General features: G+C 35.6%; 1 protein-coding gene across 1 annotated transcript in view; it reads left to right on the forward strand.

The window, feature by feature from the left end:
- NUP205 (nucleoporin 205) overlaps positions 1-27,874 on the forward strand; it is an 82,324-nt gene that overhangs the window by 39,491 nt on the left and 14,959 nt on the right. Inside the window, exons 23-36 of the mRNA XM_014839353.3 lie at positions 4,884-4,998; positions 6,696-6,845; positions 7,430-7,501; positions 7,844-8,001; positions 8,759-8,839; positions 9,611-9,802; positions 10,591-10,858; positions 10,952-11,050; positions 19,070-19,218; positions 20,193-20,384; positions 21,285-21,406; positions 22,774-22,912; positions 24,267-24,393; positions 27,426-27,502. Coding sequence (XP_014694839.1) covers positions 4,884-4,998; positions 6,696-6,845; positions 7,430-7,501; positions 7,844-8,001; positions 8,759-8,839; positions 9,611-9,802; positions 10,591-10,858; positions 10,952-11,050; positions 19,070-19,218; positions 20,193-20,384; positions 21,285-21,406; positions 22,774-22,912; positions 24,267-24,393; positions 27,426-27,502 — 1,941 coding nt within the window. The remainder of the gene's footprint in view (positions 1-4,883; positions 4,999-6,695; positions 6,846-7,429; positions 7,502-7,843; positions 8,002-8,758; positions 8,840-9,610; positions 9,803-10,590; positions 10,859-10,951; positions 11,051-19,069; positions 19,219-20,192; positions 20,385-21,284; positions 21,407-22,773; positions 22,913-24,266; positions 24,394-27,425; positions 27,503-27,874) is intronic.

The following is a 27,874-nucleotide window of genomic DNA, read 5'->3' on the forward strand; positions in this document are numbered from 1 at the left end:
TTTTACTTACGGTACTACAGCGAGGTCTTCCTGTGAATCAAAATTAATTATTCCTTCATGAGGGAACACACTTGATGTACATTTTAGTATGGTATTACAGAATTTGGCATACTTAGGTAGAAGCAATTGATAAGCTTAATCATCTAGGCTAAAGGAGTTAGGTAGTGAATTAAGTGAATGAAGCCAGATTTAAAACAAAAGTGTGGGGAGAGGGAGGGAGAGGAGAATCTGACAGACAGAAGAGCATGTGCCCTGCTACTCAGCCCCTGCTCATTTTTGCCATGTCGGAATGCAGGCCCTGGTTTGCCATAGCCTCTGATTTTTAAATCATTGTATTGGCCAAGCAAAACATGTCTGTACTAGCAGTCTGCCCGTTTATTACATATGCTGTGTGACTTTGCTACTCAAAATGTGGACTGGTATCCTCACATCATCTCCTGGGAGCTTATTAGTGCAAAATCTCAGGCCCCACTGCAGACCTGCTGAGTCGGAATCTGCATTTTTAACAAGAAGCACTGCTTAATTTTTTATGAAATATTCTTCCTGCACCTACAGGTTTATACTCTACTTCAGAAAAAAATGTAAACTTCTAAGAAGAGCTTTTAGTTTAAAAATAAATCTCATTATACTAAAGAGAAATAATTTGAGGCTTATTGATACCTTCATCATCCAGCAATACAAGGCCTTCTGGGTGAAGAGGTTGAGACTGAGCCTTGTGCCTTTGCTCTCTGCTCTTTAAGGATGGAGAGTTTTCCTGCCTCGCCTTGGGAACAAGGAAGGATATTGGGCGTACCCTTGTAACACGGCTTGTTGTGCTTCTGGGACGCACTTTTTTTTTTTTTTTTTTTGACATGAAGACATCCAAAATATATTTAAAATGAAAAAGACTAAGTGCAGCTGCAGTGCAATGTATGGTATCAGCCGATTTTTGTTAAAAAAAAAAAAATCTTGTATACATGTAGAAACATCTGAAGACATTGTTTGCAGATTACTTCTGGAGAAATTAGGCACACGTATTTTTTAATTTCTTAAAGTTGCATTAAAATACAACTTAATTAAAATTAATTTTTATTACTTACAGCTAAGAATATAAGAACACTATAGTCATATAAGAGAAAACAATTATCCAGATGAGAAATAAAAGCTCTAAATTAGAGTAGTAAGAGTAAAGATAAAGTGGAGGTTGGAAACTATGAAAATTTCAGAGAGAGAATTACAGATTTTATCAACCAAGAAGATAAAGAAAGGGATGCAAATTTTTTAATTCCAGCTAACACAATAGTGGCCATTAACAAAATAAAATCAGTAAGTATTCTGGACGTGTTCAATTTTGAATGGTCAGGTAAATATTTTTATTGGCAATATGGATCTAGATCCAGTGCAAGAGTTATATTTCGGAATTACCCACAAAGAGGCAATAAGTGAAGTTTGAGAAACAAATGGATATATAAAGAAGTGCATAGAGAACAGTTTTAAGGGGGACAAGGGAAAGAACCAACATTTAGAAGATGACTGAGAAGGAAGGTAAAACAGTACAATCTAGTTTTTTTCCCTATTGAAAGCAAAACCACTTTAACACTATGAACATTTTATGACCTCATGATACTACCATTTTTCAATCCCACCAATCAATATCATATCCCAAAGCCATCCCACAACAGGGACTTCCTTACTATTAATTGCCTAAGTACTAAAGAAAGTATGTTACTAAGGTATGACTTATTTTTCTGTAGTTTAAAAAAGGGGAGCTTTCTGTTCTGTTCTAGTTCCCAATTAGACAGGACAATTTTAATTGAAGCTACTCCCTCAAACCGGTTTGTCAGCTGTTATAAATTTGTTAATGGACAAATAACACACTCATGACAAAAATTTCCTTAATTATATAAAAGTATAATTCTATAACTTGCAGAACTAAAATTTGATGCATTTTTCCTAGTCTTTTCAATGCTTCATATTTTATTACATATATGGAAATATTATTTATTGAAGGATTACTAAATATCAAACCCAGACACTTTACCATCTCATTGTGCTTCCAACGAGAAGTTAAATAATTTGCTCAAGGTCACACAGCTAGAATTTAAAACCGCCTATTTACATCTCAGGTATGACTCCAAAGCCCAACCTTAACTACAAAATTGCATTATCTGCTTCTCTTCTCCCCCATTTAGCATAGCTTCAGCATTTCCCAAAACATTAACAATAATAATTTATTGGCAACTTAACCTCTTATTGTATAGATAGACCATGATTTCCTTTCCTATTTACATAGCATTAGCTGAATGTGTATGTGTGTTGCTGTTATAAATAACTCTGATTAACATCTTTGTATCAAGATCTGTCCATACTTTGAATAATTACCTTATTGTGATAGTTATTCAAAATAAATAGGGAAATTCACACACACACACAAACTGGCAACCAGTGCTCCTCTGATTTCAGTTTCTTACCTTTCATATTGAATGAACAACTGTAGTAATATAGGCTGAAAGAGAACAAAGGTAGTATTGAAATACAACAGGGACCATCTAAAACAGCATTTGAAAGTAGAGCTCATGCTGGTCAACATTAGCAGGCAGAGGGAATAAGAACAAAATAAACGTGAGGCTGTCTTGGAAAAGCCAGCTTATTACTAAAGTTAGGTTTTTGGGGTTTTTATTTTTTGGTGAGGAAGATTGGCCCTGAGCCAATATCTGTGCCAATCTTCCTCTATTTTGTATGAGGGACACCACCACAGCATGGCTTGAGGAACGGTGTGTAGGTCTGCGCCTGAGATCCAGGCCAGGAAGTCCTAGGCTGCCAAAGCAGAGCACGCAAACTTAATCAATACAACACTGGGCCAGCCCTTAAAGTTAGATTTTGTAGGAGACTATAGGTCACATATTAGTCTCACCAATAATGTGAGTCCATTTGCAAGGAAAATTTTCACAAATAAAATTATATACATATATAATGTATAATATAATACAAGTATTTTTTCTATAATTTCCAAAGCATGCTCATTCACATCTGACTGACTGATAGTACACAAACATTCTTTTACAGTAGGCCAGGACATCTATGTTATCCTAATTATACAAAAACAAAGGCAAAATAGTATTGAGACTTCCTTGCATTGTAAGACTGAGAATATGTGCATATATTTTTTTAAATCCCTTTATTCCCATTCCATCCGTTTGTCTAATTATTAATATAATATCTACCCTCTTCTTGTACTTCCCTCTCTTGTGAGAGGCACACTATCCAGTCACCCAGGCCAAATCCCCTCCTCCTTCACCAACCCCCCACCTCTGGTTATCAAGTGCTAACAAGACATCTTCCTCAGTCTCTCTGGAATTAATCTTTTCTCCATTAGAGTTCCCTTCTGCAAGTCCATTGCTTCATAAATCTGATATGTGAGATTTTAATTGCTCGGCTGCAGTTTTCTCTTCTTCAGTCAGTGGTGATAGCTCCAGGTCTGTTTGCTTTTGTAGTTCCTGTATCATGGTCATAGTCTTATTGAAAGTAGCACAAATTTGGCTCTTAGTCTCCTTCTGCTCAATAGCAACTGGTTTAAAGCGTGCCTGCAAAGTTTGGTATTGAGACTTTATTGCCGACAATTCCTTTAAGAGTGTAACTGGATTTTTCATCAGTTCCAGCTTAGCGACCTCCGCCTCCATGTTGAATAGTTCTCTGGGACGCACTTTTTGTGTCTGTCTCTCTCTAACAGTATTACCTCTCCCACGTCTTTGAGGCTGTGTTCTTGTATCTTCTTCACTTGCCATCTAATGTGAATAGCTAATTTTTGTTTTGAGAAGTTCAATATTAGCTTATTAAATTTTTATTTATAGAGTATCAAAAACAATATCAAAGCTGTTTGAAAGGCATACATCTAGAGCAGAACTATTTGTGTTACCTTGTGTTCCCTTCTTATCTTTTTCCTTATGTAGACATATTATTTAGTTATGTTCAGCAGACATACAGTTTTGTATCCCCTCATAAAGTTTTTTTTGCTTCTACAGTGTAAATTACACTTAGGTTGTTTCCAGTTTTTTAACTCTGCTCTAGTGAATATCTTTAGTTACTTTTTGTTGTTTTGTATTTTTTTTAAGAATGTATTTCTAGACATGGATTTACAGTCAGTTGTCATTATTCATTTTATAAAGTCACAGCAAATGCTGAACCATTCCTCCTGGGGAAAATGTAGGGTTAGATTCCTGCAAGAGCTCCTCTGGTCCCCACATTGTCATCAGCTGATGAATATGTAACCTTGGTCTTCAGAAGTTACTTCCAAGTAGTTTGCTACTAATGATAGTTAAAATACTCAAACTTGATAAAAATTAAGTATATGTATATGTATATTAATAAATACATTGAGGGCGATTTCAAGTTTAGTCCTGCAATAATGGCATCAGCACTCTTCAACCGTATTTCAATACATTTTCTTGAATTAGGGTGCCAAGGACTACTTACAACCCTCAGCTTCTGTTTTACACATGTGTTCCTCCATTTTGCTTGAGTTATTGATGGGTCTTAGTTTCCACTTATTATAGTTAAGTTCACATTTTATCTTAAAATGTATAATTCAAAAAAACTGGGACCGGCCCCATGGCTGAGTGGTTAAGTTTGCGTACTCCGCTTTGATGGCCCAGGGTTTGCCGGTTCGGATCCTGGACGCGGACACGGCACTGCTCATCAGGCCATGTTGAGGTGGCATCCCACGTGCCACAACTAGAAGGACCCACAACTAAAATATGTACAACTATGTACTGGGGGGCTTTGGGGAGAAAAAGCAATTTAAAAAAAAAAAAAAAAAAGACTGGTTAACAGTTTTTAACTCAGGTGCCGATCTTTAAAAACAAAAGCTGATTTGGGGATTTTCTTGTTTTATTATAATTCTTTAGGTGATATATCAGTTATGTGCATGCTCTGATACATCTGGTCCTACTATGAGATACTTGAGAACCAGCCAGGATTTCTTATTTTCTCAGTTGCAGCATTTACCATTTTCTAACAAAGGTAGGACATTGTTTTCCCTTAATAGTATAACAAATTTGTAAAGTCCATGTTGAGTGATTTTATTTATACAACATTTGGGGTTAGCAGTTACAGTGTTTGTGGAATTATTTTCTTATTTTGTTATTTTGCAGCTTCTTTACTTAGGGTTCCTTTTGTAATTTGTGCTAAAGAAACCTGATGTTTTAGCTGCTAGCATAAAATTTTTTAAAAATAGACTTTCAAGGATGGAATTTGATCCTTTTACTAACGAATACAATTTAAAAATTATGCTGAAGGGATAAGAAAATATATAAGAAGATTCTGGAAATTTAAATTTTTTGAGTGATAACTGTTTTGTAAAACTCTCTGTTTTACTTTTGTTTCTTGTGTATATATTGAAACCAATTCAGGTCTTGAAATGAAAAATAGAAAACTAATTATGGTGGAAACTATTTATAACTTAGTTTATTGACCTGACCAACACAGTTATCCTAGACTACCTATGTTTTATAGGATTCTACTTTATATAATTTTCTTTTTGATCAGTTTCTAACAATTTTCTGAGTTCATGTTATGTCCAGACAGTGTTGGTCTATTGAGTTTTTTTTTTAATTTTATTTTGTATCATTTTTATGTTTTAGGAAATCTGGGCTCACAGCTTTCATACTAAATTTCCATTACTAGTAATTATCAGCTTCTTATTTACTTTTTAGAGCAATGGTGTGAGAGACCCTTGGTAATTTTCTAATGGCAAAAAAATTTTCACTTTATAATAAGTGTATCTTATTTTTAGCCTTAAGATTTTGTTTATATAAGAAGCGTTTTAAGAAACCCTCTTCTATACCTAATTAGAAAGAAAAGTTAATATCGTGCCTATTATGATATCTGTTATTTTAAAATCATTCTAGCTTTGCCCATTATTATAATTAGTAGTAGTATAGTATTTGGTGAATTTTATGTTTATGCTCATAACTTAGCCAGGCATATTAAAATAATATTAGATTCAAAAACTTTTACTGTGTAAGTCATTCCCAAATCTAATTATATGTTAAACCAAATGTCCTTGATTATCTTGAGATATCATAAAGTTATGCAATTTAAATTTATTTTAATTTTTAAAAATGTGTGAAATCAAACTGTATGATAGTGGGTTTTTTTGGAGGAAGATTAGCCCTGAGCTAACACCTGTGCTCACCTTCCCCTGCTTTGTATGTGGGACACCTGCCACAGCATTGCTTGATAATTAGTGTGTAGGTTCACACCCAGGATCCGAACCAGTGAACCCCAATGTGCTGAAGTGGAGGGCACGAACTTAACTGCTATGCCACCGAGCCAGCCCCTATGATACTTTTTTTCTTTTTGCAAGTTAAATATTTGAAAATTACTTGGGGGTTTTTGGGGTATTAAGTTCTGTATTAATGTCAAAGTAAGACAGACTCAGAGTTTTGTAGATCTCTGTGAAATTATCCTGGTAACAAACTTGATTCTCTTTTGTTCTTCATTTGCTTTTGCTTATCTTTTGTAGATATATACTAGCTTATATTTTCTCCCTTCGCATCTCTTTTTTTCTTTTTTAATTTTACAGAGTGATAAATTATTATGTTGCCTAGTTTCATAAATTATTGACAGTTTTACATGAGAAGATGTCTGATGAGTTAGGTCTGTTCTGATTTTATCTTATTATTCTGGGGAGCTAAACTTAAATATTTAACTTCCAGAATATGAAATATCTATGCTGAACCAAATGTCATGGCTGATGAAGACTGCTTCAATAGAACTGAGGGTAACTTCTCTGAATCGTCAACGGTCACATACCCAGAGGCTCCTGCACCTTTTATTGGATGACATGCCAGTAAAACCATACTCAGGTGAACATGTGAATGTTGGCATTTGTTTTATTGGGCTACTGACTGGTCTGTGTAAATGCAAGCACAAATCTGAATCTTGTACTTAGTATGTGATCGTAGACCAAATGAGTTCTTCCTGCCTTTAGAATTTTTTTCCTTAAAACATGAAATTTAAAAATCATTCCACAATTGCCATTTTATTATTTTTTGAAGCAGCCACATTTTGCTATATTCATATACACAAATATTCAGTGGAGTTTATCACACTGAGCCAGCATGACCCAAAATATTTTAATATGTATTGTATATGCAAATTAAGCATAAACTTTCCTAATCACCTCATTGGCATGATTGGGTCCTGCCTCTTTTGGAGTTCTGATTGTCCTCTTTATGATTGTGAAGTGGATCCCATAGGGATGGAAAGAATTAGATGAATGTTATTGGTAAGTCCTCATCACCATTGTGTTTTAATTATCCGTTTGCAAAATGCTCTTTGACTTAGGAACAATGACCTAGAAATAAAATACCTTATATTTGCTATTTCCAAATAAATTATAGGAGTATGTTGTTTTTCTCCTGATCCGTTATTACTGATGTTCCAACAGATGGTGAAGGAGGACTAGAAGATGAAAATAGGTCCATCTCTGGGTTCCTTCACTTTGACACTGCCACGAAAGGTAAAGCCCTTTGAATTGGTAATAAATCTTTAGATAGCTCTTAAAATTTTAATGGATTATTATTCCTGTATCTGCAAATTCTGGACTGGTATAGAAAAGTTATATAAAGGATTGTCATCCAAAAACTTTTTTTAATAACTAGGATGAAAGGATGGGAAAAATGTATCATTGTAAATGGGTGTATTAGAAATAAAATCAAATTTAGATTTCAATACAGTCTTCAGTTTCTAGACTAACGCCCTTTCTGCAATTAGCACTATCTTTGAGAGTGAGCTGAGTACAATGGTTTGTTCTTCTCCTCAGTGTCCCAAGTAAAATTTAACTACTTTTTACTATTTCTAGTACGTCGAAAAATTCTAAGCATTCTCGACTCGATTGACTTCAGTCAGGAGATCCCTGAGCCTTTGCAGTTGGATTTCTTTGATCGGGTCCAGATTGAACAAGTTATTGCCAACTGTGAACACAAGAATTTACGGGGACAGACAGTCTGCAATGTCAAGGTGAAGATTGCTCTAAAGTGTTTGCAGTATTGTGTGGTTCAGACTTTGAGTCATCAGAAAAAAATATAATCATATAATTGTCGTTTCCTGATAGAGATATTGGTTTATTGGACTGTGGTTTTCATTTTTCAAATAGCCAGGAAATAAAACTGAATGGGCCACCCTAATTATACCTCTTTAAAAGATTCCCCCTCACCCTTCCTCTTAGTAGTCAACTTACCCAGCTATAACTATGGAGTGATTTTAACTGTTTTACGCTCTGCCTCACTAGTAGGAAGAAGTTAACCAGGGCATTTATACTAACTTACCTGCCACAGAGGCTCTTTGGTACCACTCTCTGGAATGTGAGGGATACCTAATTTTTTTTTTTTTAACTTTTTTTGCTGAGGAAGACCCCCCCCCATTAAGCTAACATCTGTTGCCAATCTTCTTTTTGCTTGAGGAAGATTTGCCCTGAGCTAACATCTGTGCTAATCTTCCTCTATTTTGTATGTGGGTTGCTGCCACAGCATGGCTGCTGACAAGTCGTGTAGGTCCATGCCTGGGAACTGAACCTGGGCTGCCAAAGTAGAAGGTGCCCAACTTAACACTAGGCCATGGGGCTGGCCCCTAACGTTTTGACTAGAAACTGGATGGTGCTGCTGTAACATTATTAAGATATCCAAAATTTTCCCTTCAGGGCAGTCTATAATAATTTCTAGGTGTTCTACTATTGTCTGAATGGTCTTGTTTTTCCTCTTTTTTCCCAATTATATAGCTTCTTCATAGGGTTCTTGTAGCTGAAGTCAATGCTCTTCAGGGTATGGCAGCCATAGGACAGAGACCTCTACTAATGGAGGTAAGCCCTATTGAGTATATGTTAGTTTTAAACTTTTAACTACTTAAATTGCTGGGTAGGTGATAAAACAGTAAATTGACATGTAGTTCATTAATTAGTAAAGTCCTTAAAAATTACATTTTAATGGAATCTTTCACTTTTGACTCTATAACTTTTATAAACTGAACTTAAGTTAATGTCTAGTTGCCAGAATAAATAACATCTTTTCTGCTAGGCTAGTTAAGGATTTGCAACCTGTCCATATTGTGTAGTAGACTTCACTTGCTCCCTATCAATGAAGGAGGAGAGAATCATTTGTCATCACAAGTGAGGAGTGATGGATAAGAGGTCAGGTGGGAAGAACCACATACATGGAAACAGCTGGCTAGGCCAAAGTAAGAGGCAAAGAAATAAAAGACATGTCAGGGAAACATACCATTGAATTTGGGTTTTAGGCAACTCTGGTGCCCCAGAGTAAGTATCAGTAGACAGTTGGCAAGGAGAAAGAAGATAGAGTTAAAAGCTCATTTTCACCCATACCACCTCTGCTTCCTGTCTCATGCACACACGCACACACACACACACACACACAGCCTTATATATTAATTTTCATAGCCCTTGACACCAGTATCACATGAAAACATATCTGTTGACTGGCATGCATATGGCAGGTTTTTAAAGCATACTAAAAATGTTTTCGGATTAATGGACAGTGTTAGAAATAGGAACCTGTTAGTAAAAGATATCATCTGTCTAGGTGCTAACCTTGTGATTTAATTTCTGCGGCTTTAGGAAATCAGCACAATACTTCAGTATGTGGTAGGAAGAAACAAACTGCTGCAGTGTCTTCATGCAAAACGGCATGCGCTGGAGTCATGGAGGCAGCTGGTGGAAATTATACTGACAGCTTGTCCCCAGGACCTCATTCAGTCAGAGGATCGACAACTGATTATTCGTGATATTTTACAAGATGTGCATGATAAGGTGACATACTTCCTAAATTACTTTATACTGCTGGGCAAATATTTATGTGTCATTTAAACATAAAGTTTGCCACCTCCTTTTTTTCCATTTTAGATTAGGAGTAAATAGAGTTGTGGAATGCCATTGTTAAGATTTCCCTTCAGAAACCTATTAATTCTGTACAGTAGCGGCTAACTAGAGTGTGTATTAGAATTACTTAGGAAGCTTTTAAAAAATACACATGGGCTGGCCTGGTGGTGTAGTGGTTAAGTTTGGCATGCTCTGCTCTGGCAGCCCAGGTTCTCAGGTTCAGATCCTGGGCCCAGACCTGTGCACCACTCATCAAGCCATGCTGTGGTGGCAACCAATACACAAAATAGAGGAAGGTGGGCACAGATGTTAGCTCAGGGCCAGTCTTCCTCCAAGCAAAAAAAGAGCAAGATTGGCAACAGGTATTAGCTCAGGGCCAATCTTCCTCACCATAAAAAATAAAAAAATAAAAAATACTAATGGACAGATCCCACCCCAGACCTACTGAATGAGACACTTTAGTGGCGAGGCCATTTATATGAATTTCCATTAAGAAACCTCTCTACGGAATTCTGATAGGAATCCCTTCTGGTTTAGGAACATGTGTTACCCAGCATCATATTTAAATTTCTCTCTATACATTAGCTTTTATTTTCTTTGATCAGTATAGTTCCTTTCTTACGTTCTTATGGTAACTGAAAAGCTAAACGTATATAAAACATGTTAATGATTGTAGCTGAAAGCTGGGTCCTCACTCTGATTTGTCTTTTTGCTTTAAGATACTGGATGATGAAGCAGCACAGGAGTTAATGCCAGTGGTAGCAGGTGCTGTGTTCACCCTGACGGCTCACCTAAGCCAAGCTGTTCGCACGGAACAGAAGCAACCATTGGTCCTGGGACCTGGAGAGGCCCCTTACGCTTTTATGCTTGATAGCTCTTTCACCTCACCTCCTCCAGCAGAGAACCCACTGGTGGGTTTTGCTTCTATTGGAGATTCTTCACTTCACATCATATTGAAGAAACTGTTAGACTTCATTTTGAAGACAGGTTTTTTCATCTAAATTTTCTATAAATTATAACTTTTGTATTTGTTTTAACTTTAATTTGAAAAAAGGTTTTTACTTTACTATGTCTCCCTAGGTGGCGGATTCCAGAGAGTGAGGACACACCTGTATGGCTCTCTGCTTTATTACTTACAGATCGCCCAGAGACCTGATGAACCAGACACCTTAGAAGCAGGTAGAATTTGATAGATTTCTAATCTTTTCTGCTTTTAGAGATTGGTTACTTTAAATGTTAAAAAGTCGCTTTTCCATCTTTTGGCAAGCAAAGCTGAAATTGAGTCTTTATGGGATCATTAAAGCACTTACTCTGAAGTCGAGGAAGAATGTTTAGTTTTCTAAAATTATGAAGGTAACACATGAGTACTGTAAAAACAAACCCTCAAATACTGCCTTATTAGCTTATATATTTATGTAACTCCCTCTCTTGCCTCTGGTTCCACTAAACAGTATGCTGTGTGCTGTATGCAGTGTGTACACCAGCTTTCTTCCCTTTGCAGTACTTCACAGAATGTATCTAGTTGAATTTTTAAACGGCTCTTATTCCATTGTATGGATGTAACGTTTATTTAACCATTTGCCTTATTCATAGGCATTTAACTTGTTTCTAATTTTTTGCTATCACAAAAATGCTGCACCAAATATTCTTTTATGTGCCTATGTATTTCTCAAGAAGGGTACTTCATGGTGGAATTTCCACATGAAAGAGTGTGCACGTTTTTATTTTAATAGATTCTACCAAATGGCTTTCTACCAGTTTAAACTCTCATCAATAGTGTACATATGTCTTTTTGTACTAATGTGACGATTTTCTTGGACAAATTTCCAGAAATAGAATTTCTTTGTCAAAAGATGTGTATATGTAAAATATTGATAAATGCTGCTTTCTGTAATATAGTTAGTGTTTTTAATTGAGTAATAACCTGGACCCTTTGGTTTCCAGATAGGAAAAATGTTTTTAACTATTCAGCAGACCGATATATAGTACTCTCTGCCAGAGTTATTCTCCTGTTTAAGAACTTGTCATAAGCACCTTCTGATAATGGATTCCTTGAGAACCTTTATGAGTATTTGTTATTTTGTACACAGATTCTTAAAAACCACTCTGTGTGTAAGACCCAGATTATTTCATATTAATTCTTTACTGGCTATACATTTTATATATATATATTCTTTATTGGCTATGTATCTAATCTCTTCCTTAGAAGATAATAATAGCCAAATGAAGTGTTTATAGAAACGTCCTACCCACTTGGATAATGCACAAAAATATTTTTAAGGTCCTTGAAAATAAAAGAATAGTTCAGAGAAGCTTTTTAAACAAATAGGAGCTTTTTTTAGAGAGATAGTAATAGGAATTCCACTCCCCACTCCTCCCCCTTACACACCTCCCTTGTTTTTCTCCCATCTAAATTTTTTTTTAATACTGCATTTAATTGAATTTGCAATCACCACTTAACCACTAGGTGGAGCTCTACACATGCTTTTTATAAGAAGATATCAAGATATGGTAAAACTGTATGAGTATAAAAGAAAATTCTCCTTTGTTGTTAATTTTCAAATGATGTATTTTTAGAGTAATTTCATCCCTTAATTAGTTTTATTCATGTCATAATTACCACTTATTTTGACTTATTTTAAATAGCAAAGTACTTTATTCCCAGTTACTAGTGTTTAAGCTTCAAATTAGAAATATTAAATTTAATATTTATTTTGCACACACTTTTGTGCCACTGTACTTACTTTATTTTTGTTTAAAGAAAAACTGAATTTTTAATGTTTATATATTTATTTTTCCATACCATATTTTACTTTTACTTAATTTTTCAAAATTTTTATTTGGTTGCTGAGGAAGATCAGCCCTGAGCTAACAACTATTGCCAATCTCCCTCTTTTTTGCTTGAGGAAGATTGTCACTGAGCTAACATCTCTGCCATTCTTCCTTTACTTTGTATATGGGATGCCACCACAGGATGGCTCGATGAATGGTGTGCAGGTCCATGCCCGACATCCAAACCCATGAAGCCTGGGCAGCCAAAGTGGAGCGTGAAAACTTTAACCACTACACTACCAGACTGGCCCCCTTTTACTTTATTTTTAGTATAACCCCTGTATACTGGATACTGGGTGGCCTTTTTCTCTGTTTTGTGTAAAAAGGATCTGACTTACAGAGACTAAATGACTCGCTTGTTTGTGATAGATATGAGAATTAGAATTCAGTTTTCTCAATTTGTAGCAGAATGCTGTTTTTCTTGACCTTGGCACTTCACATCTTCATCTTTTATCTTTTTGTAATTTGTAATTTTTTCTTATTGTGATTTTATAGATAATACCTACCAATAACATGTTTGTAACTCATATCACAAAGGACTAATTTCTAATACATAAAGAGCACCTACAAGTCAATGCTGCAGTTGGAAAATGGGCAAAGGCTATGAGCAGACAGTTTAGGGAAAAGGAAATTCCAATAGCTCTTAAGCTATTTGTAGTTAGCTTCCTTTCAGAAAATCCCTTTGGGTGGATCCTGTTGCTCAAGTTGGCAATGCAGTAGATCTGGAGAGGAAGCAAAATACATATTCTGTTGATAAAATTCTTTGGAGGATTCTTATGTCTCCCTAATTAGAAACAGTGTAATTAAAATCTGACGTTGCTTTTGCGTATTAATCCCTGGGGGTTAATTGACATTATGAATATCTCTCTTTGTATTCATTTCACCTTTTATTTTCTCTCTCTTTTCTACCAGTGACCACTAGGAGAAAATGTGAATACTTTGACCAGAGCCTGAATGTTTAATATGAAGCCTAATTGTTATATTCTTAATTTCTTTACTGGTTTGTTTTTTTAAGCTCTGGTGTTATAAAAATATTTCACATTTAAAGATAGATTGATAAGGACAAAGATATACATTTTTCAGGATATTTTTAATCAGATTAACAAAGTTGTGCTAACGCTTCAGTGTAGACGAGGTAGTGCATCCTCCTTGGTTTTATTTCCGTGGGACTAGCCGTGTTTGAGTGTTCTGTAGTAATTTCAGTAAAATTGATTATATTGCTTTTAAAACAGATTCATTATTAACTTTCCATTTTCTAGGAGCTTATCATTCAACTTTAATTTGTAACTGAATAACATAGCTGTATGGAAGATGTTAGTTTGAATTCTTAATTTTAAAATTGTTTAAATTGTTGCAATTTTAAGCACTTTTATTATAACCTTTTCTGGTATGTTCTGTTTTCTTTTAAATTGCCTTTTCTTTTTGTTTACATTTGACAAGTTAATGGTATTCAGTAGTGTTTTATTTATAAGTAAGAATTAGGAGTTATAGTAAACATAAGGGGCCAGCCCAGTGATATAGTGGTTAAGTTCATGAGCTCTGCTTTGGCGGCCCTGGGTTCACAGGTTCAAATCCCAGGTGCAGACCTAGCACCGCTCATCAAGCCATGCTGCAGCAGCATCCCACATAACATAGAGGAAGATTGGCAACAGATGTTAGCTCAGGGCCAGTCCTCTCAAAACAAACAAACTAACTAACTATATATATATGTGTGTGTATATATATACATATATATATATTTTTTTCCTGCTCTGCTCATAGCTTTTGGGGGTTATTGTGACTTTGAGCAAGAATATTCTTTTATTTATTTATTTATTTTTTTTTTTGAGGAAGATTAGCCCTGAGCTAACATCTGCCACCAAACCCCCTCTTTTTGCTGATGAAGACTGGCCCTGAGCTAACATCTGTGCCCACCTTCCTCTATTTTATATGTGGGATGCCTGCCACAGCATGGCTTGATAAGCGTGTGTAGGTTTGCACCTGGAATCCAAACCGATGAACCCCAGGCCACTGAAGTGGAATGTGTGAACTTAACCACTGTGCCACTGGGCTGGTCCCAGTATTCTTGTTTTTATTTTTTTATGAAACTATGATATCCATTCATTTTTTTAAAAGAGAATATTAGAGAGCCAGCCCTGATTGCCTAGTGGTTAATGTTAGGCATACTCTACTTCAGCAGCCCAGGTTTGGTTCCCAGGTGTGGGACTGCACCATTCATCTGTCAGTAGCCATGCTGTGGTGGTGGCTTACGTAGAAGAACTAGAAGTACCTACAACTAGAATATACAACTATGTACTGGGGTTTTGGGAAGGGAAGAAAAAAAGAGAGAGAAGATTGGAAACAGGTGTTAGCTTAGGGCCACTCTTTCCCAGCAAAAAACAAAAGAGTAGATTAGAAAACAGCAGTGTATTGCCATTATTAAACTTTTGAGAATCCTATAGTGAGATTTTCAGTTTTTATCGTCTAGGCATTGGTATGATCTGGAATTACAGTACAAGTACAGCTATGATTTTAGTCATAAAGTAGTGGGACTAAAAGGATTTTATAGAGCATCTTGACTGTTGTTGGTTCTGTTCTTTTGAGTCTGACTCCAATAAGTGACTTAAAAACACTAGCTATGGTTCTATATATGTGTGTCTATAGTAAGTGCAGGCTTTTTCCTTGATGTGAATTTAGATGTACTTTTCTCATCACTCCTTTTATTTTTTTATGACCTGAGTCAGGTCCTAGAATCTTAGAACCTCTCTAAAACTTAATAAATCGGGTATTTAAAAAACTATTTTAGCTTTTATTTTGTATTTCAAAATAAATACTGATTTTAAGAAGTTTAGAACATCCTAATAAACAAGAGGAAGAAGAATGTCCCATATTCTACCCTTCTAAGATAACTATCACAACAGTTTGGTTATAGCTAGTCATCTTTTTGTATTGATTTATAACCTCCCTTTTCACTCAGTATTTTATGAACTTTTCCCCCTCATTAAATAACATTTTTAATACCTCTATAGGTTTTGCTACTTATGGATATACCATAATTTATTTAGCCCACTTGGTTTTGGACATTTAGATTATTTCCAGTTTTTCACAACACAAACAGAAATCAATAATCATTTGCTCGTTGATTATTTTCAGTTGTTTCCAGAAGCAGGAAACATTAATTGAGTTCGTGTTTTCATTATGTTTATATCCTAGTAGAAATGGCAATATATGTATTTATAAAACAGTAAGTGTTAAATTAGATGATATAGACCAGATGCCAGCAAACCTTTTCTGTAAAGGTGCTGATAGTAAGTATCTTAGGCTTTGCAAGCCATATGCTGTCTGTTGCAACTCCTCAGCTCTGCTATTACTGTATGAAAGCAGCTAGAGACAATGTGCAAATGAATGACCATGGCTATGTTGCATTAAAACTTTATTTACAAAAACAGGGGGCATGCCGGTCAGATTTTGTGCATGGGCCTTAGTTTGCCAGCCTCAAGTAGAAATTATAAGAGTTAAGAGAAAGGAAATAAAGACTTTTGCTAGAGTTTGTGGGGAGAGTTGTATTTACATAAGAATAAATGGGGGGGCTTTTCGGGCAAGGCCCAAACTAGGAGGGAGCAAAGAATGAGGAGGATGTCTTGGCTATGAGCAAGGGAGAGGGTTGATGGAATAGAAAGTCAAGTTGGGAGGGTAGGACCGTATTATTAATGACCTTGCAAGTGAAACTGCAGTGTTAAAGCTAGTTGAATAAGCAATAGATAGCTATTTAAAATTACTGAGAAAAGTGATATGAAGAAGTTGGTATTTAGAAAAATTTGTATGGCAGTGATTTATAAGGTATTTTGGAAGAAGGCACAGATTGGCGTATAAGAAACCAACTTGGTAGTTTCTAATGAATTAATTTATCCTTCAAAAATGAAAATTTAAAACAAAGTTCTAATTAAATTGCAGGCTTAGATTTTTCTTATTTCTAGGTAGTACTGTTAATAAATAACATGTGGAACTTCGAGATCCAGTCACAATTTGAAAACAGAAATCAGGCATTGTTTTGATACTTCACTGGTCTTCTGCAAACCACTGTTTTTTAGATTTCACTATGAAGCCCTAGCGGTTGTTGCAGGGTGCCTCAGGGGTCGTGTGGAAGAGTGTGCAGAGTGATATCCCAGCATCTCTGTACCCTCATTTCAGCCAATTTAGAATAAGGAATCTGTGGCTAGAAATGTTAAATCTGTGACGTAGTGGCTTTCCAACTTTTACTCAAAGCCTTTAGTCAAACAGAATTTTATGGCAATCCTGTGTGTAAAACAGAAGAGAAGATGGCCATAGCTCCTCAGGCCGGCTTCCTGAAAACCCACCCATGGCACCCCACCCCGAGGGCATCTGGTGGCAGCCCTGGAGCGGTGTTTCTGAACTTTTAAGTTGTCAGTCAGTCAGTAATTAATATTTGCGCTCCTTTGTCCCAGCCACTGTGCTAAATACTGGGAAAATATGGTAGACAAGACAGAATCTCATTGTTCAGTAAGCTTACATCCAATGTGGGGAGATAGAGAAAAGCATGGAAACCAAAAAATAGCACAATCTGAGGTAAATAAGTACTATGGAGAAAATCAAGCAGTACTGTGATATTTGTGTGTGTAGGAGTGTTGGATGTAGTTGAGGGAGTGGTATTTGGTAGAGGCTGGAATGATGAAGAGCAGACAGCCACGCTAAGATCTGGGGAAGAACATAAAGAACTGCTAGTGCAGAGATGCTGAGACTGAAGGAAGTGGAGAATTTGAGGAGCAGAAAGGCTAGTGTGGCGGTAGCTGGTCGAGGAGGCGGTGAGTGGAAGGAGATGAGGTTGAGGAGTAGATGGGACCAGATGACCTGAGGGAGTGACAGGATTGAGAAACATAAAAATCTCCAAATCTCCTTTGACACTATTTGAAATTAAAAATAAGTATGATTAAAAACCAAAGTAGAAATATTTTAGGGAAAAATATTTTTAAAACTCTGAAGGTGTACCTACCGCAAACTTTATAGTAGAATGTAGACCACAACATTACTTTTGTTTTTCATGATTAAACCTGCTTCATTTTTACTCTCCATTCTGAAGTACCTTGATTGATTGATTGATCAGATCAATTCTGATCTTATTTTGAGAATCTTTCCCCAACTTGAAAACTGCTGCTGTAGTATGGATTATTCTCAGAAGGTTAAGAATAGATCTACCATATGATCCAGCTATCCCACTGCAGAGTATTATCCAAAGAACTTGAAAACGCAAAGGCATAAAGGTACACGCACCCCTATGTTCATTGCAGCGTTATACACAATAGCCAAGACTTGGAAGCAACCTAGGTGCCCGTCAAGGGACGAATGGATAAAGAAGATGTGGTATGTATACACGATGGACTACTACTCAGCCATAAGGAATGATGAAATCTGGCCATTTGTGACAACATGGATGGTCCTTGAGGGTATTATGCTGAGTGAAATTAGTCAGAGGGAGAAAGTCAAATACCGTATGATCTCACTCATAAGTAGAAGATAAAAACAGTGACAAACAAACACATAGCAACAGAGATTGGATTGGTGGTTACCATAGGCGGGGGCGGGCGGGGGCAAAAGTGGTGATTAGGCTCACGTGTGAGGGGATGGACTATAATTAGTTTTTGGGTGGTGAACATGATGTAATCTACACAGAATTAGAAATATATTACGATGTACATCTGAAAGCTATATAATGTTATGATCCAATGTTACTGCAATTTAAAAAATAAAAAAAGTTAAAAAAAACACTGCTGCTATACAGTAGTTGGAAAAAAGTTAGAAGATTAGTTTCAAATAGAGATTATTGCTTTATGTATCTGTGCAACTTTTCTAAAAAGTTTACATGAATCTTATGTAAAATATGTGATCATATCTTTAATTACCATTGTACATTTAAATTACTTTCATAATAGGTATGCTTTTTCTTTTTGAAAGTTTTTCCATTAAAAATATAAAAGAATAAAAATATCTGATTTTTTGGAAGCAGATTTTTGTCTACTTTGTACCCGATTCTTTCTAGCCCAATTCTCATAGATCTCAATAAAGGATAAAAATAGGTTGATTAGCAGAATAAATACAGGATATTGGTTCTCTTGGAATTGCATAATTCATTTTGATTTCTTTAAGAATAGTTTATCCCTTTCCTGATAGCATTGTTGTCTTAGTGTACATGCATGGAATATGTGCTTTGTACTCTTAAAGTTTACTTGCCCGGACTCATTGGTTGGTTTATCTTTGTGTACATGCAGTAATGGAAGGATTTTTTGTTGTTGTGTATGAGGTGTAATTACTCAGTTACCAAACTGCTTATTTTTGGGAATGTTTTAAACTTTTCTGTTGTAACCCTTTTAGCCAAGAAAACCATGTGGGAAAGGCTGACAGCCCCTGAAGATGTATTTAGTAAATTACAGCGAGAAAACATAGCCATCATTGAGAGCTACGGTGCTGCTCTCATGGAAGTGGTCTGTCGAGACGCTTGTGATGGTCATGAGATTGGAAGGGTACAGTAACTCCTGTTTAGTATTATAATTGAATACATATTCTGACTTATTAAGGTATAAAGTGAACCAGCTTTTCAAATGTATGTTACATATTGAGATTATTTTCTGCAATATATTTTAGTGAATTTGCTTATTTGCTATAATTTGGAATTTATATTTTGTTTTTCATATGTTTTGTTTAATTCTGTTCAGAATCTCAGTTCGGAATTTTCCCTCAGAATAATCTTTCTGCTGATTTTGAGGTTGGCCTTAGACTAGTAGAAACAACAGATATGCTGCTTAATAAAGATCTTTGGTTAAGAGAATGCTGGATAAACAGCTTTTATACTGAATATATCTTTCTCTGCTTTGTGGAGGAGAATTTGCACTTGTGTTTCTTTAAAATATTGTGGCATACTGGTGATAATGCAGTGAGAAGATAACTTCCTGCTAGTGGAAAACAATGTAGCATTTGAGTCATGTTTTTGAAGGGTAAAATATAAATGGTATAGTGAATTGTCACTTATGTTAAAAAATGTTTGTGTTTTTATGCATAGAACAAAGACTAGGGGGAAATAGACCAAAATGGATTAACTGTGTTTATCAGACTATGTATTTTATATACTTTTCTATGCTTTCTATAATGAGCATGTAAAACTTCACAATTGGGGGGAAAAAAGCTATTTTTAAAGATCCGTTTCCTCTAACAAGTAATGTTTAGATTCTACTAAAATATATTTCATACCATTATTTTAATGTATTAGGTTTTGTTTCAGAAATGTAACTTTACCCAGAAATTTTTCCTTTTATTAATAAATCAAGATTCTGTATATATATAGCTTTCAATTTCTCAACAAAACAGAGACAGAAAGTTTTATTGCAAGCACCCATTCTCTTTCTAAGGAAAGCTCTGAATATTTCCAGATAAAGGCATTTTCTGTTGTTGATTTTGGTAGCCATCTTTATGTTTTGGCCTTTGATTTATTTTTCTTCAGATGCTGGCACTGGCTCTCCTTGATCGGATTGTCTCTGTAGATAAGCAGCAGCAGTGGCTTTTGTATCTTTCTAACAGTGGCTATTTGAAGGTGCTTGTGGACAGCTTGGTAGAAGATGACCATACTTTGCAGAGCTTACTCACTCCACAACCTCCCCTTTTAAAAGCCCTTTATACTTACGAATCTAAAATGGTAAGGCTTTATATTCATTTGCAGTTAGATGGATAGCTCATTTCTGCCTAGGGCTGTAGATGTATTAAAGAACAGCAACGTGGCCTATGTTTTGAATATTTCTGTCTTGTAAGCTGTAGTCATTTCTAAGGAGTTTTAAATTTGGGGACCTCTGCTAGAAATGTGTCTTCTAGGCATGCCAAGGTTGAGTTGAAAAGATCCTGAGAGGGTTAGTTGGGTAATGGGTCTGCTGCCTCCTCACTCAGGTTGCTGCTGATGATGAATGATATGACACTCAGTGCTCTGTGAGGAGAGCAGTGAGCAAAACTGTCCTTCACCACAAAATTCAGTCTGTATTAGTTACCTGTTGAACATTCCAGTGCAGATGTGCTGGTCATACTTTAAACAGGATTTTCCATACCGTATATAATTCATCATTTCCTTTCCCCCAAATCTGTTTTAATTTCTCTGTTTCCTCCTGGTTAAAAATATCACAATGTCATAATAATAGAAGCACTAAAGTCTTTAGATTCTTTATTGACTCTTTTTTTCCCTCCTTTGTTCATTTATTCAACAAGTATTTATTAAATACCTCTTACGTGCAAGGCATGGCACTAGATACTAGAGATACAGCTGTGAGCAAAACAGTGTTTCCTGCCCTCCATAAGCCCACACGATGATAATAACAGAAACTACAGTTGAGTTGAATATTTATGCAACATACTGTATGCAGCACTTCAGATATGCTGTGCCATTTAATCTTCATAAAAATCCTATGGGTATAATGTGCCCCTTCATAGCTAGCTCAGAATTTCTCTTCAGTGATGATTAAAGATCAGACATGTGCCATGAGTCTTATTTTTATCTGAGGCCCTTGGATATGGTTTCTGTCCTGATAATTTTCCTTTTGTAACTTCTTAGGCATTTCTCACAAGAGTGGCTAAGATACAGCAGGGCGCTTTAGAGCTGCTGAGGTCTGGGGTCATTGTGAGACTGGCACAATGCCAAGTCTATGACATGCGCCCGGAAATGGACCCACAGGGGTAAGTGTCCCTATAGATTGGTTTTGTTAAGTTCCCATTAGAGGATTATTAAGGGAAAAAGAAATTCCAAACGTAATTTTGCCACTGATGTATAATTCTGTTTGAGCAGTACTCTTTCAACTTGATGATTTTTTTTGGTCATATACCCCTGACATTTACTAATAAGTGCAAGTTGCTAATAAAGGTAAAAGTGGGTAGGGACCTAATGCTTTCCATTTTAGAGTAGTAATGGGAGAGGGAAATGGAAGAACATTTTGTTAGTAAATTTTTTTTTCCCAACTTTATTGTTTTGCTCAATAGAAATACATATTTTAACTTCTGGTGGTCTTTTAAAGTATTATAATGAAATTATAATTTGTTGTGAATTTTCTATTGCTGATGATTCTGATAGAATTTTATATTTTTCTCATTTTGACGTTTTGCCAACTGCTTGCTAATTTGAAACCTTCGCGTCAAATTATTTAAAGTTTCAAGCTTTTTAGCACATTTGTCAGTTGAGTTTGAATATGGATTTTCTTTTCCTTTTTTGTCTACTTGTCTACAACATTGTTAGGCAGATAGCATACCCTCCTAGCGGTAAATAACGCTTAATTTTCTTCGAAAGATCCCTTGCTAAATTGAATAGTTGTTCTTTCAGTTTAACTATAGAACTAGATTACCTCTAGAAAAAAAATTTTTATATTGCTTTCTAAAGTTTTAAACATGAGAGTTACTATTTTCATCTTAGGTGAAGAGGATTGAGTTAATTACATTTCTCAATTCATGGCATATTATTATCACTTTTTCTGTGCAAAGCCTTTCTCTTATTTCCTTTTATTTCCGTATTCTGCATTCATTCCCTTCTCTTCAACACACAACCATTTTCTTTTGTCTAAAAATTTGAATACAAACATTTATAATAAATAACTGGTTTATTAAGATAGGGTTCTGAGATCTAATGTTAAAAGTTAAGTGATTTTACAACATCTTTTTAACTTTTAAAAATCTTGTTTTTTAAAATATAATGGACATTGTAGATGCATTTTTGGCTTTGGGTATAGGAGAGGGAAATTTGGGGAAGGTAACTTTTGTTTTTATCTATTTCTTCCTCATAGTCTCTATGGCCCAAGGGAAGATTTAGAATAGAATATGTTTAGGAAATTTCAAGCGTTGTCTTTTCAAATTATACAGATTTTCTTACTAAGATTTTTCAAAATTCAAATAACTCCATTTTTACTAACTGTCTATATGGGATGCAGAGTGCTCATTTGTACTCACATTTTAATCAGCCACCTGTGATTATTTGCCACGAAGATGGTCAGGGACTGCTAAGAGTACCTTAACTCTTGGACCGTTGCTCTCTCCTTGTTCGGTGGAAATGAATGCAGCATGTTTGGCATGAGAGATCCCCCAGTGTTCATCCCTTCTCCGGTGGACCGGTACCGTCAAATTCTCCTTCCAGCTCTCCGCTTGTGTCAAGTTATCCTCACATCTAGTATGGCCCAGCACTTGCAGGCAGCAGGGCAGGTAAGAGGAATCCTTAGTGAGGAAATCACCTGGTGTAAAGTCCTCATTTTACATATGCAGAAACCCTAGGCATAGAAAGCATAAGTGAATTTCCCTTAGTCATACTGTTTGTGGCAGTCCTGGGTATCAAAAACAAGCCACTTGTACTTTGCTCTGAACGTCACTGGCCCATTTTTGTATTCTTGTTTGAATGAAACACCACTGCTAATTAATAGAAGACTGAGATGGAAAGCAAGAGATCTAAATTTGTTCTTCTGTAAAAGGAAGCAATTATTGTGGTAGGAATAAGCTGGCTTCTAAAATGTAATTTAACCAGGTATTTATTGAGAGGAGGCTGTGCATTGTACTAGGCCTTGCAAAAAATACGAAAGATAGATAACACCATATTTAGTTGTGATATTTAGAGAATGAAGTAATTTAAATAAGTGAATTTTCTAACTAATATAACTTTCTTTGAGCACCAGAAATTAGTTTTATCTTAATTGTTTTTCAGTGAAAGCTTCAAGAAATATATTTCTTTGTTTCCTTAAACTAATAATACAATATATAACTTAGCCTTTCACTGATTATTTAAGCTTATCATTATGAATCTGCAGTCTTTTATTGTGTTGCTCTATTATTGTGATACCCTCAGGGACTCTGTCCTAATGATTTATGGTAATTTTACCTGCTTTCCCTGCTGTCAGTCTTCAGGCTTATCTCACCAAGGTAGAATCCTGCTGTTTCTAACGTGACACATTAAATAATAAGTCATTTTCACACCCACTTACTTATTTTTTGCCTCCCCAAAGCCCCAGTGCATAGTTGTAAGTCCTTCTAGTTTTTCTGTGTGAGCCTGTCATATCATGAGCACGGCTACTGACAGACGGGTGGTGTGGTTCCACAACCAGAAACTGAACTTGGGCTGCCAAAGTGGTGAGAACACCAAACTTTAACCACTAGGCTCTCAGGGCTGGTCTCTGTACTCATTTTAAACTCATGTTCTAGTTCCATTTGGACAAAAAAAAAGGAAATAAAATAGGGGTCAAATAATAGTTTTCATACAGTAGTTCTAAGTTATATTATACTCTTCTATAGTAGCCTCTAAATATATTAATTTCTAAACTTTGAAATAATCCTTATCTTTAGCTTTCTTATGAATTTTAGGTAAATATTTACTTATTGAAGGAAAAAACTATGTAAGTGCAAAACACAATTGCTTATCTAAAATTCTTCATTACATTGAATTACTGGCTTCCATGTTGTTAAAAAGATGAGTTATAAATTTACTTATAATATACTTTTCTGCTCTTCCACCTCCTTTTCCTTCTTTTTTTCTTTGTCCTTTTTCTTCTCCTCCTTTTCCTTTGTGTAGGTGCTGCAGTTTCTCATTTCGCATTCTGATACCATACAAGCAATCCTGCGCTGTCAAGATGTTAGTGCTGGGTCTTTGCAGGAATTGGCTCTACTGACAGGAATTATAAGTAAAGCAGGACTTCCTGGTGAGTTGATTATGTTGAATGGACTTTTAAGAATTCTTTACAGATTGACATACACTTAATAGAATGAGGTTTCTATTACTTTGCAGCTATATATGACCTATTTGAAATTGGTACTCACAGAGTTAACTGCCTTTTTTAAAAGTAATAAGTTTATATTTATAAAAATTATGTATACTCATATAAAAAATTCAGAGTTCAAGAAAATAATATGCAAAATCCCACTACCTATTGAGGCACTTGGGGCCTATGCTCATGCTGAGGAGATCCCAGCCTCCACTGTACCCGACTCTGGCGTGTCTCAGTCCTGTGGGCTTATTATGCTCATTTTCCCAACTCATTCCAGTGTCCTTAGATGATGCCAAGTCAGGCCACTCTTCTAGTGTCTGAGGTCCCATAGTGCTATGTAGTTGTTCTCCTAATGGTGTTTCTCTCGATTTCTCCATGGCTTACCCAGTTAGTCTAATAGGCTTCTTTGAAATTGTAGTGTCTCCATGAGAATTTGCAAGAGTCTCTTGGTTTATCTTCTTTCCTCCATACTGCTTCGGAGGGGTAGGGTAAAGGTCATGAGCTGAATCATGCTGCTTGCACCACCAGAATTTTCTCTCTCTCTCTTTTTTTTCCTTAGCCACCACCATTTTTGGGTATTTATGGCATAAGTTGGCCCTTTCCTTTTTTGGTGAATTTCTTTCATTGTGTACGTTGATGACAGGAGAGAGATTCTAGGATGCTACTTCATTCTGCCATCTTAACCCAGAAGCTCTGAGTTAGATATAAAGAAAATTTGCCTTTTATCTTATCCTCTGGCAAAGTGGTTTTATTGATAAAGTCTTTTTTCTTGAATTTTTTAAAATGCCTAAAAATTATGTATTTTGCTAATAGCAGCATTTGACCCTGTCAGCCTATTAAGATTATATTCGGAAAAGCACAATTTATTTTAATATGCTCATGATAAATTCAAACGAAATAAAAGAACAAAGTAAAATTACCCTGACCAACACTTCCTGCTGTCTAAAAGCAACCAGTTATCAATTTAGTTTATTTTTCTATAAATTTCTATGTATGTTTGTGTAGAATTTCCCCCCTCTACGCAAATGAAATCATACCAAACACATTGCTCTGTAATTTTTTTTCCCGTTGTGTCTTGGAGATCTTTTCTCATTAGCACGTATAGCTCCTACCTCATTCTTTTTAATTGGCTGCATAGTTTTCCAGTTGTGAGATAACCAGACCTCTGTTGTTTAACCAGTCCCCTATGACATGTTGACTCTTTCTAATCTTTTTTAAAATTTCAAACAGTGTGGCTTTTAATAACTGTGTGTGTACACATGTGTATACATGTACATTTTTGTAGATTTGAGCTGCTATGCTTGATAAATTCCTGGCAGTGCTTGGTCAGAAATATATGTACTTAAATTTTTTTTAAGATAATGCCAAATACCCTCTCCAATTTTTAAAATAGTTTTTAAAAGTTTTCACTCCTCTCAGCCCTACTCTGCACGGGTTAGTCCTGATTGCGTATCATTTTCTGTTATCCTATAACTTACTATATATTTTTATCTTAAATGCTCCCATTAATTTATAAGCCTATATAACTTTGTATCCCCCATATTGCCTAGCCTAGCACTAAATATGTCCTCAAATATTTATCAGCAGGTTAATTTTTCTTCTAGGACCCACAGATAGTGAAAAATGTTTGGAGTTGAGAGTGAGATATTTGGTACCTGTAGGTAGGTGGCATCTAACAGAAGGGTCTTATAGAAACTGTGAGTTGGTAATCTTTTTAAGTAGAGGCAGCAGTTGATGTGCAGGAGGAAAAAAAGAACTGGGGAATAGCAACACATGTTGCAGAGATCAGTAAGTTTGAGGACAAAGAGGAAAAAGCCAAAGTTCCATGATAGTGTTAGGTGCAAAACCCAGCTAGGGGGATTGAGATTGGAAAGGAAGGCATACAGATTACAAGCAGCTAATGTAGAAAAAATATTTCAAGAATTTGATCTTAACCAGGGTTTTGCTTGTTTTGTTTTGTTTTAGAGTACAAGGGAGACCTAAACATATTTTCAAATGGTGAGGAAAAACCCTCTGTGGCAGGGTATATTGTATTATGTCAGAAAAGAAAGAGATTCTGGGAGCAGCCTCTCAGAGGAGATATAGGTGGAAAGGGGTGGAATCTAGTGGAATAATGAGGCCCAGGTGAGGTATAACAAGCCGGCATGTGCCAGATGATGGGAGTATCTTCTGTAAGTTTGCTTTGAGCTCATGGGTTGAGAAATCGAAAGAGGAGGGCTTGTCATTGTAAGGAGCAAAGGATAAGGTTCTAGGTTACGTGCTATGGAGTGTATGCTTGGAAGTAAGAAATCAATCAAAGGGACTGTGAAAACACATGGAAAGTTAGGGTGGTTAGGACAGGTTCGGGTGGGTTCTCCTCAGCACAACTACAGTCGTGAAACAAATAAATCAAGGGGAAGAATGACTGTGGGTTGGCTTGGAGGGCTTGATAGAAATAAAGGGAGTTCGTGGTACTATAAGAGCTTGATCAGCTTGATTTAGGAATTTGAAACAGGTCCAAACTGAGAAGTAGAATGGAAACTTTTTTTGTGTATATGCAAACTGTACTTTGCCTAAGGGAAAAGGAAAAATCAAGTGATATAATACTTAGAAGAGTTAAAAGAAAAAATAAATGCATTTTATTCTTAGTGTTTTATATTCTAAACTCTTTCATGAGAAAGTAATTTACTGCTGAATTTAGAAAATTTTAACTTTTATGATAAATAAAAAGTAACTTTTTCTCAAAAACTTTAAAAACTGCCTTTTAAAAGCACTAATTCAATCTAGATTTAGATTGCATATGAGTGAATATGTGATAATGCACTTACAATCTTTGTAAAGTCATATTTCTGAAAACTTCATGGCATTGTGTGACTATTTATGCACATAAAGAATATAAAATAATAGAACTGCCATTTCTAGTTTTTAAAAATGTTTTTATTTTGTTGATTATAAAACTACATTTAAAAGCATTCCAAATTTTATAGGTATATTAAGTGAACTTGATGTTGACGTAAACGAAGGATCTCTAATGGAGCTACAGGGACATATTGGAAGATTCCAGGTAACTAATTTGTATTTCTTTAAAGAGCAGCTATAAGACTTGTAAGAAAATACAGCAGTCCTCTCACCCGTCCCTGTTCTCCCTGGATTTGGGCAAACTGTTTCAACGGATTCTTTGATATCTCTAAATATGATTATATTGCTACTAATCAATTTTCCAATTTTAGGAATCATCAATGACTTTCCATTGAGGAAGTGAGAATTTAGATCTCTTGACTCCTTTTCTTCCACCATACAACATGTACATTTCTCGTACACCCCCTTGAAACTCAATATAATTGTATCGTAATTTTAATTAGATTGATATTTAGTGTTACATTATTGTTATTATGTAAATACCATTTATGATTAAACCATGGACAGTATGTTACTT

This window comes from Equus asinus, chromosome 1, assembly GCF_041296235.1.
Source record: "Equus asinus isolate D_3611 breed Donkey chromosome 1, EquAss-T2T_v2, whole genome shotgun sequence".
Taxonomy (NCBI): domain Eukaryota; kingdom Metazoa; phylum Chordata; class Mammalia; order Perissodactyla; family Equidae; genus Equus; species Equus asinus.